The 11,570-nt window shown below is 43.0% G+C and overlaps 1 protein-coding gene across 2 annotated transcripts in view; it reads right to left on the bottom strand.

Moving 5' to 3' along the window:
• Window positions 1–7,709: 7,709 nt before the first annotated feature.
• grin3ba (glutamate receptor, ionotropic, N-methyl-D-aspartate 3Ba) overlaps window positions 7,710–11,570 on the bottom strand; it is a 120,125-nt gene continuing 116,264 nt past the window's right edge. For both annotated transcript variants that reach the window (XM_054795996.1, XM_054795998.1), the window contains exon 12: window positions 7,710–11,566. In XM_054795996.1, coding sequence (XP_054651971.1) covers window positions 10,597–11,566 — 970 coding nt within the window. In that variant the 3' untranslated portion in view covers window positions 7,710–10,596. The remainder of the gene's footprint in view (window positions 11,567–11,570) is intronic.

Genomic DNA, 11,570 nt, shown 5'->3' with positions numbered 1-11,570 from the left:
TGAGCTACCCGAGTCTCACGTTTCCCGCCCCGTTGTTTAAAGCAATTGTTGTTGTCCGACCATTTTTTTTCCGATTTCCTCCGATTTTCTATGTGACGCGTTTTGCCGTGTTCTGTGTGAAAGGCACAGGCAGATAAATACTGATACTACTGCCTGATGCAGCTGTCTGCTTTCAATCCAGGGGGCACAACACCCTCAGCACCCTAACATTTGCCGAGTGGGTGTGGCTTTCTTTTTTATATTGGGCTTCATCCTTGAACTCTGCTCAGGGAAAGTAATTTAAGCAATTCTGTCCAACTACGTCACTGGCTAGATAGCTAAAATGTTCCAACCCCAAATTTTAAATTAGTGAAATGTGAAAAAAAGTGAAATGGCTGTGGAGTCGCTACTCAGCCTGTCAAGCGGTTGCTTGCTTGGGGTGGCTGTGGCGATACGATGTTGTTGCAATATTTTGCAAGTGATTAATATCACGATACGGTGACAGTAGATACCCGCTATTCGCTCCGAGACCACCCGCAAATGGCGAATAATTGACACTCTAATCAAGTCTAGGCCACGCCCATGGCGCTCCTGTGTGCAACATCAATATGCTTGAGGAAATGCAATAAATTAGTTTGACACCTCCCTCGCTCACGGTCTAACCAAAAATAATGCAACAACGTAATCGTATGGAAATAAAAGATTACACAGCAAACATGCAAAACAAAGAAATGTTTTCTATTCATTTACAACCCGCAAAGCATGCCGGGTAACTTTGTCGGGGAACGTGTACGCGTGGGCTTCCCGGCATGCAGGGATCAACTGTGTAACAAAAAAAAACAAAACAACACGTCCTGATATCTGTGGAACTGAGGAAGAGAAAACAAGAGGAAAGATTGTTTTTGGAAGAAGGGTTGTAGTCCAACAAAAAAAACATATGTTGTTTTTTTGGAGTGCGAAAAAAGCCGGCAGTAAGTTACTAAAAACACAAATGCCAACAGATATACAGTAGATTCACCTCCACCCTTCCCAAAATACTTGTATATCTAAATGTACTTGGCTATGGCTGTACCGATACTGTATTGTGAGAAAACTATGTGATATTGCGATATCAGTACGCCATCCACCACCAGTTGGTGCCTCTGCATAATCATCTCGTGCATCAAACTGTTATTCCTGTTCATGAACTAACAACTGGAGTGTGAGACACATTCCCACACGTATTCCCAGACGGGATGCTAATATCTGCACAAGTGGATCAACACTCCGACACCCCCCTTCCCAGTCTCGCCATGAATGGGGGCGCCACATTTATCCTTCCAGTGTGGTTGCCAGGGAGTTTCTCCAGATTCTTGAGCGAAAAGGGGGCGGGGGTCTCCTCAGGCCCTTACACACACACACGCACACACACACACACACACACACACACACACACACACACACACACACACACACACACACACACACACACAGATAGCATCCAATAAGACCCAAGGCTTGGTCACAGCTGGTAGGAGGTAATAAAGTCATCAGTCAGTGGCTGAATCCTATTTAGCTTCCAGACAAAAAGCACATTAAGGATGGAGACGTGTGAGGTGGAGGTGCTCGTCAACATTCTGATCAATCAATACCTTCAAACCGCTCATCAGCGTCTTGGGAAGGGCACACAGCTCTTGTTTGAAGACTGCGCAGGTGTGCGCCTCCAGCAGTCTCTAGCATTAGTCCCATACGAACAGTAACTCATATGGGATTGGCGGGGGGGAGTTGCACGTTGGGGGATTCGTGATTTTGATTAAAATTCTTCTCGACTGCTGCACACACGTGACTCAATTATCTCACATGCACAATGCCAGCGTAATGTCAGCACAAAGTTCACAGATACTAGCTTGACCGATCAGCCATTAGAGAATCATCGGTAATCAGCCTGAAGTTGGCCGACTGATGCTGATGTTCACGCTTATTTTTCCCCCCAAAAAATGCAGGTAAAATTGTGTTTTTCTAGGCTGTTCATCAGCTGATCAAAAGTTGAAGAGCACAGCCTTTCAAAGGCAAAATGTTGACAAAAATGTGGTTTAGTGTCAGGTATTCACACTGTCATGATCTGATGGCAAAGGCAGAAAAGCTTTCTCTCTTAGAACGCGGTGGCATTGTTGAGCTGCATAAGCCACGCCTCTCGCAGCGTGCTGCAGTAAGACAGTCATTTAAAACTTCTTCAAACATCCTGAGGGTTATGCAAAAAAATTTGACCGGCTCCAAGCCGGAGGATCCCATTGGCTGTCCGTCAAGACACGGGACCATCCTTGACCCGAATGAAGGTTGCTACTGGTGCCGAGTGCAGTCCAATAATCGCCAGATGCCATCTGTGAGAGAAGACTTTTAAGTAGAAAAATCGTCTTCAAAGGTCTCGTCTCCTTCAAAGCCACAAAATAGGGCGCTTGGAATTTGCAGGAGAGCACCAAACATGGGACATTGAAAGGTGGAGGAAAGTTTTATTCTCCATGACGGACCTGATGGCTTCCAACGTTACTGAGATGTTTTCCACACGGCACAGTAAATGTACAACAACAAATGTAAGCCTTTTTTCTATTTCTTGTAAATTTACCACTTTATTCTGGTAAATGTTCGACTTTAATCTCGTGAATTTCCACCTTTTTTCTTTTTCTCGTAAATTTATGACTTTATTCTGGTAAATGTACAACTTTAATCTCATCAATTTATGCCTTTTTTCTTTTCTCGTAAATTTACGACTATTCTTGTAAATGTATGACTTTAATCTCGTACATTTACGCTTCTTTTTTCTTTTTCGTGTAAATGTACCATTTTATTCTCGTAAATGTATGACTTTAATCTTGTAAATTTTTGCCTTTTTGCTTTTTCTCGTAAATGTGCGACTTTAATCTCGTAAATGTACACCTTTTTCTCGTAAATTTACGACTTTATTCTCGTAAATGTACGATTTTAATCTCGTAAATTTACGACTCTTTTCATTTTTTAATTTTCTACACAATACTACCATAAATTCAGCACAAACACTAGCATTTACATAACGGGGTGCTTATGTTGAAGTCCTCAACTGTGCAATGGGTTCACACACACACACACACATGCCCCCCAACTTACAGTAATGCCTGCTAGCACACCTGAATGCAGCTGACACACTTATCCACCCGCCCATGATGAAGCTGCACACACACACTGATTGATTTCTGCAGGCCACCCAGCACACCTGCAACACAACAGCAACACAATGTTAGCAGCGGTGGCAACAACACGATTGATCGGCTGTGTCTGAGTGACTATCTTCACTTTAAATGCAGCATTAAATCATCTGCATGTGCTCCCCTCACCCCCCTCACACACGCCCGCCTCCCTCCATGCGTCGGCCCACATAGTTAGCACTCATCCGCACTGAGGGACTTTCTCTGGAGCGCTATCACTTTCCACCCTTTTTCTCATTAAGCCTCCAGTTGCTTAGACGCTCTACGGAACATAAAGACATAAAGTCATGCCGTGATGTGATAATAAGGTTAGAAAAATGCAAATGAACACGTTCAACACGATCATGCTGGTGTTTTTCTTGTGTGGACCAGCCCAAAATGTCCCCACATTGCAAGACTTACTGCACACAAGACAGAAAGACACACACACAATCATCATTAAATGCAAATAAAGATACAAATGAAAATTCACTGGGGGGGAGGGGGGATTCAGGCGCCACCGTGTGGTTGCAAGCTGTCATTACACCCTCAGACTTTTCACTAGACCAGGGGCGTCCAAAAGTTTTTCCAGCAAGGGCCACATAGTGAAAAATGAAAGGATGCAACTTTGCCACTTTGATCTTTTGTCAAGCCACACATGTAGAAGATATTTCTATGTAGATGTAGAAGAACAAGTTAGATATAGCCCAAGAAAAACCTGCATCTCAAAAAAGACTATTATTAGTATCAACTTTGCTCTTTTTTCCCCCATTTTTGCTGCTCTTTTTTTTTCCAAGTATTTAAAATTTCTTCTTAAATAATCTTACTAAATTCATTTCTATCATATTATGACTTTATTCCCATAATAGTTTGATTTTATTCCCCTAATGCTATAACTCCCCCCCATCTAATTTTCCAAAAATGACAACTTTGCTTTTTTTGCTTCTCATACTATTACAACTGAAAAAAAAGACATATTTTTTCTTTAATATTTCAACTTTATGCTACTAACATGACGTTGTTTTTCCTTCATGATATTAATGTAACCTCAGGACTGTTCTCCCCAAATATTACCAGCATGTGAGCTTTCCCACAAGGGAAAATAACATCCTGGACCAAGTCTACAGCAACATGAAAGGTGCTTTGAAGGCTGTTCCAAGACCCCACTTTGGAATTCCTTTATCCAACATAAAGCAAGCTCCCCCTGTAAGTACAGCAGTTAAAGTGTGGAATGAAGAAACTGATCAAGTACTTCAGGACTGCTTTGGCTGCACAAACTGGGATGTGTTTAAAACTGCAGCGGGGAGGGAAGATTGTACTGTTGATTTGGATGAATATGCTTCTGCTGTTACTGGCTACATTAGCACATTAGCACATGACTGTTACCACCACCAAGTATTACAGAAAATACCCTAACCAAAAACAGTGGATGAACTGTGATGTAAGGGCTAAGCTACGTGCTCGTTCGACTGCATTTGTCATGGGCACCGCTGATGACTACAAAAAGGCCAGATATTACCTGAGGAGGTCCATACGGGAGGCCAAAAGACAGTACAGACAGAAGCTGGAGGGCTACTATTCCACCTCAGACCCTCGGCGCATGTGGGCAGGGCTCCAGCACATCACAGACTATCGACAGCGGAGTAGCGTAGCCACGTCCAGCCAAACCACACTTCCAGATGAGCTGAACGAGTTCTATGCCCGCTTCGACACACAAACTCCTGATGAGCACAGAGGGTGGCTGGACTTGGGGAGCACACAGGAGTCACCTCTCATGGTGACATCAGCTGATGTGCGCAGGGTTCTGAACAAAACAAACCCACGAAAAGCAGCAGGCCCAGACAACATCTCAGGACGTGCACTTCGGGTTTGCTCATCAGAGCTAGCTGATGTGCTTGCTGACATATTTAACCTGTCGCTTGCACAAGCATCTGTACCGACCTGCTTTAAGTCCACCACCATAGTGCCCGTACCCAAGAAGAGCAACGTGACCTGCTTGAATGACTATCGCCCTATAGCACTCACTCCTATTGTAATGAAGTGCTTTGAAAGATTAGTCATGACCCACATCAAAAAGAGCATCCCGGCGGCAACTGTGGACCCTCTACAGTTTGCATATCGCCAGAACCGGTCCACGGATGATGCAGTCAACACTGCCATCCACACAGCCCTTTCTCACCTACAGGGCCAGAACACATATGTCAGAATGCTATTTATAGACTATAGCTCTGCTTTTAATTCAGTCAGCCCCCACAAACTCACAAATAAGCTCCTCACACTTGGCCTGTCACCCTCCCTCTGTAACTGGGTGTTTAACTTTCTCACAGGCAGGCCCCAGTCAGTCAGAGTCCACAACCGCACATCCAGCTCAAGAATTGTGAGCACTGGGACCCCACAGGGGTGTGTGCTGAGTCCGCTCCTCTACACGCTCTTCACCTACGATTGCGTGGCCTCCCAGAACACCAGCATCATTAAATTTGCGGATGACACTACAGTCATCGGACTGATCACTGGTGGTGTTGAAACATCATACAGAAGAGAGGTGGCGGACCTCATAGCTTGGTGTCGTGATAACAATCTCCTTCTCAATACAGATAAGACTAAAGAGATGATCATCGACCCAAGAACAAGGGAAAAGGAGCCGCATAGACCCCTGTTTATTGATGAGACTGAGGTGGAGAGGGTGAAAACCTTCAAGTTCCTTGGCACACACATCAGCGAGGACCTCACCTGGTCTCACAACACCCAACAAATTCTGAAGAAGTCCCAAAGGAGACTGTACTTCCTGAGAAGACTGAGGAAATTTGGCATGTCCACCACAATCCTGAGTTGCTTCTACAGATGCACTATGGAAAGTGTCCTTACCGCCTCCATCACCGTTTGGTACGGTAACTGTACAACACGTGATAGGAAGGCACTCCAGCGGGTGATCAAGACCTCACAGAACATTGTTGGGGCAGCCCTCCCCTCACTGCAAGACATTTATAAAACTAGAGTCCTACGCAGAACACACAACCTCATCAAGGACAGCACACATCCACAACACTCATTATTCACACTCCTACCGTCAGGCAGACGCTACAGGAGTTTGAAGTCCAGGACCACAAGGCTGGCAAACAGCTTTTACCCACAGGCCATCAGGCTTCTCAACGAAGCACTCACACACTCATAGCACTTTTATTTATTTATTTGTATTATTTATTTGTATTAATGTCTCTTCTGTTGTTGTTGCTTAATTTATTGGTCTTTATGTTTCTTATGTTCTTATTCTTTCTTGTGTTTTCTTTCTTTTCTTGGGAGAATGAACAGAATAAGATTTTCATTGCATAGTATAACTGCCTGTTTTACTATGCACATGACAATAAAACTCTCTTGAATCTTGAATATTAAATAATAATATTTCCCTCATAACATATTATAAGATTATATTAATATTATATTCCCATTTTTTCTGATGTTTTCTTAAATTTTCCAAATATTTACATTTTTTCCTTAAATAATCTTGATAAATTTTCCTCTCATAATATAACTTTATTCCCATAATATTAGAATCTTATCCACAACCTAATTTTCCAAATATCGCAATTTATTTTTTTATTTCTCATATTACAATTAAAAAAATTGTTTAATATTTAAACTCATTGCTACTAAAATGACTAAAATTTTTCCTCACAATATTATTGGTTTATTCTTGTGAAATTGCAACTTTTTTCTTGTTAGAATATGACTTATTTCTTTATTCCCAGAAATTTTGACTTTATTCTCGTGACGTTACATCTTTTTCCGCAACCTAACATTCCAAAAATGACTTCAGTGATTTTGTTTCGTTTTTCATAATATTACAACTTTAAAAAAGTCTTTCTTTAACATTTCAACTTTATGCTACTAAAATGATCATAATATTACTAAGTTGTTCTCGTAAAATTACAACTTTTTTCTCTTAATATTTTGACATTCTTCTTGTAAAAGTACTGTTGACGTTTCCACTTTTCCTTTAGTTTTTTTTTTTTTTTTTACTTTTGCTGCTATACTTTTAGAATGTGCCGCAGGCCGCCGCACTTTGGACGCCCCTGCTTTAAGACACACAATACAAAAGTCCAATTGGAATGCTTCTGTTTTAACTTAGACGTTTTAGTACTTTACAACTTCAGCGCATCATATTGAGAGCTGGTTCCAATATTCCCACTCCCGTGAGTAGCTGATCAAAATATTAGAAACAGCTTTCAGTGTGATGCAGAGCAGTTTGATGGACGACTGTGAACCACAAACGAGAAAAAGCGGTACAGGTTTTGTATTGTGCTAATGCTGCCAAATCAATAAATCATCATTTTCCTTACGCTCCAAAGTGAGATAAAGCTCATCTCGTCTGTATATAAATGCTTTATTTCAAAACATGAAATGGTCCATATCATAAAATCTCCATAAATGCTGTTACAGTTCAGTCTAGTAGATGAAAAGTATGTTGCGTCTATATTTAGTAGCACAAGCTCTTCAGGGCGTGGGTGATTGGGGGGGGGGGGGGGGGGGGGGGGATTAAGACATTTGAAAATGTTTTTTTTGTATATATATATATTTTTTAAATCAGGCTCCACATGGAAGGAAGAGAGCTGCGCTGACATGTCTAAAAAGCCTCAAGTTGAGCATCACTTCCATCGGATGTCCTGGCAGGCCATTGACCTCGCACCAGCGTCCACACACGAAATGGATGCGGGAGTGTCGCACGACGTGATTGGCTGACCCATCAAGGATTTAATCTTCTCCTTTTAAAAATAGATTACTTCATGAATGTCCTCACTTGCAGGCCTCCACAGCCGCGGGAAGAAGGGAAATGGGTCCCTCTAGTGGACGAATTTGGAATTGCACAACAATAGCATATTTGACAGCCCTGGACGTTTGACATGGATAGGAAGTATGTTTTATTCTCTTGGCGGACTGGCTAAAAAAATTCTAAATAAATTCTATATTATTACATTAAATATGTTCTAATAAATTAAATATGGTAAAAAAAAATCCTCAATGTACTTTTACAAGCCTTTAAAAAAGTTGACATTTTAAATTATTCATAATAAAATATCACTATAAAGGTTTCATTATTATTGGTATACTTTTTTTCATGGATTGGCTGGGAGAAGTCACATGATTCATCTTGGGTTCATTTGTAATCCCCATTTAAGTGTCCAATTATGATTACCAAACCGATAAAAGGCTAGTAACACACTGGAATCCTAAATAAAATGAACGAAAATAAATGTTAATAAATGTTACAATAAATTGAACAATAAAATCAATTAAAATGAAATTAAATAAACGTTGTTATAACATAAAAGTTAACCAAGCATTATTGCAGTTCAATTGTGTGTTAATTTGTAAAATACAGTGGAACCTTAGTTAGCGTGTTTTTCAGTTAATGTCGATTATTTATGTAACAGTACAGTTTGTGTACATTTCCCGGTTAGTGTACATTACGACGCTGGTGTTCTAAACACAAATAAATGAGGCACGAAACGGATAAATGAACATTTAAGGTTAAGGTTTACCTTCATTGAAGACGTGATTCTTGATGTGTGCTCCCAAGACCCGATGTGGCAGCGAGACACACACAGGACAACGGCTTCCTGTTTTGTTAAGAGTTATTTATCGAATTAAATTCAATTCAATTAAATTCAACGATCTTTTTCGCCTTCTTTATCAAAATGCTCGCACTTGAAACTTTTTTTGGCCCCATTTTGGGTTACTGAGGTGAGAAACACTATTTTATTTAATTCAAGATATAACAAAACGGGAAGGTGTTATCCGTGTGGTGTCTCGCTTTCACATCGTGTCTTTTAGAACACTTAAACGTCTTCAATGAAGGTTTAAAAAAACAACATTAAATATTCATTTATCCCTTTCATTCACCATTTATATTGATGTAAAAGCAATTGGAATTGTTTGACTGTATGTACAACTATAAAAAAGTGTTTTGCGTTAAGATTTTTGACAGTAAACCACTGATCGCGTCATAGACATGCCATTTTGTTAGCAAGCTAGCATCATAGTTATTTAAGTTGAGGACGTTTATTGATTAAAAAAACAACAAAAACAAAAAAACCTGAAGAAAACAGTTATACTCACGCGGTGTATTAATAACACAACAAGACACGATCATGTGATTGTGTTTTTGGCTTTCTGGAACGGATTAATTGGATTTACATAATTTCGCATGGTAAAACTTGATTCAGTTAGTGTCCGTTTTAGTTAGTTAGTTAATGACGCTAACCAAAGTTCCACTGTAAATCATTAGAACATTGTGCGATATTGTGGAAATTCAAATAAAAAAGCATGTATTTCCCTTTTTTTTTTTTTGCTTGTGGTGTCATAACATAAATGACGTTTCTTCATCTTCAGGATGTAAAAATAATACATGTTTATCATTGGAAATTGATGATAATTGGAAATGTCATGGCTGTAGACCACCATGATGCACCCAATTGGGCATCGTCTGGGAAATGTTTTCATGCATTCCTAAAGGCAAATTTAAAGAGCATCCCCTTAGGGGGATGTTGACCGATTTTGCAGCTTCTTCAACACACAAAAACGTGTTCTGAACTTGTGTGAATTCAAGAAGAAAGTGCCATTTTTGGCCCATGCTGAGAAATGAAGTACGATTATAAACACACAAAAAGTGAATATGCGTGATCCTGAAGTAAGACGTTACTAGTTGGATGAAATGTAGATTTCCGCCTTTTCCACATTTGCGTGAAGTGTGCTCTTGCTGCTGTCGCTGCGTGTGCTTGTCCGTCTCTCAAGGTGGTGGAACATTTTTTGGTTGTTATTTATAAACTACTTCAGATTATTTCCAAACTACTTTGTAGATACAGACTCTCAAAATGCCCCTTGCATATCAGTAAACATTCTAATTACAGTATATCTTGGAAGGGGACATACTTTAGAGTAGTCAGTGTAGAGCTTGTATAGCAGCAGCGATTGAGTTAGCACACATCCGTTGTTGTGTAAAGTGAGTAGCAGCAAGCAGACAAGCATGGGTGGTGTCATGGCCCTGGGCTGCACGAGTGCTGCCGGCACTGGGGTAAAGACGAACTCCAGCGCCTACCGTGAAGCAGAAACCGGGCTTGTATGCCAGTTTTCCAACGTGATAAGGAGCCCGAACATGATGAACAGCAGCTCCCCCCCCAGTGCAGGCAGCACTCATGTGGCCCCATAACTCGCCATGCTTGCCGCTCACTTGTGTTGCCAGATATTTAGACAAAAACGGCTGTGTTGACCGACTTTCAGTACTCCTGTACAAGCTGTACACTGACTACTCTACTGCTTTTGTGCGATATGTGATGAGGCTGTAGTACCGCAGTTAGCGTAAGGTAAATGACTTCCCGCGGCTGTGCGATACAACTATGTGTTGTAGGTCTTTGCCCAAAGACAATCAAGTCCCGCCTCCTGCATTTGATTGGTTGGCTTTTGTCCTCTCCAAAGTGTTGAGAACGCGCGACAAGCTGGCCTTCTGTCGGTCCAGGCTCAAAGTGTTCCGCGGCTGGGCGCTCCCGGCGCCTGACTGGCCGAGGCGACTGCGCTCCAAACTGGCGGAGGCGCGCGACTGGACAGTCCTGTCCACAGTCAGCGGGTCAACGGGGCGCAACTGGGCGGCCCTCCCCCTGTCAAGGCTGTTAATTGTGTTCAGTTGGCTGCTTCTCCCGAACTTCAGAGTCCCGGGGACGCCAGCGGGTTGGGTGGTACCTGTGGGCTGGTTGTTGAGGGTCAGAACCTGGCTGGGTCTGTCTCTGTCTGCTTTGGGCTGGGTGGAGCTGCTCTTGTCTGTGCTGATTGTTTGGACCTGCTGCCTGTCCCGCTCCCTTTCCAGGCTGGTGTCCCGGCGCACCATCCCACTCCGCTCCCTCTCCAAGCTGGTCTGGATCTCCGCCCTCCTGGCTAGGGCCTCCCTCAGCTGGTTCCGAAAAGTTTCGATCTTCCCCTGGAGCTCCTGGAGCTCCCCTTCCCACAGGCTGGTCTGGGCGCCTCTACCCCCCAGCGGCGACAGCACCAACCCGGCGGAAGCCAGCGCCGAGACAGGGCCGCCGTTGGCTTGGAGGCTGATCTGCGAGGGAGGAGTGAAGGCCCCCAGGCTGGGAAGACCCAAGCCGCCCAGGCCCAGTCCGGGACGGCCCACCATGCCGGGGCGCCCTCGCACCGAGGCGGTGTGCGTGCGCAGGCGGTAGCTGTGGAGCGTCTCCAGGTCAAAGTGCACCCGCTTCTCCTTGGGCTCGTGGGACGGCGAGGAGGAGCTGCCGCTGTCTGCCGCCGACGAGGACGCGGGGAGGGACTTGGGGGGAGACAGAGGGGGAGGCTGATGCTGCTTCCTGTGCAGGGTGCAGTTCTCTGAGATGCAAGAGGAGGTGCTGG

Source organism: Dunckerocampus dactyliophorus, chromosome 13 (assembly GCF_027744805.1).
Source record: "Dunckerocampus dactyliophorus isolate RoL2022-P2 chromosome 13, RoL_Ddac_1.1, whole genome shotgun sequence".
Classification (NCBI taxonomy): Eukaryota; Metazoa; Chordata; class Actinopteri; order Syngnathiformes; family Syngnathidae; genus Dunckerocampus; species Dunckerocampus dactyliophorus.
The sequence above is the reverse complement of the archived record's forward strand: the minus strand, read 5'-3'. Positions and strand labels throughout refer to the sequence as shown.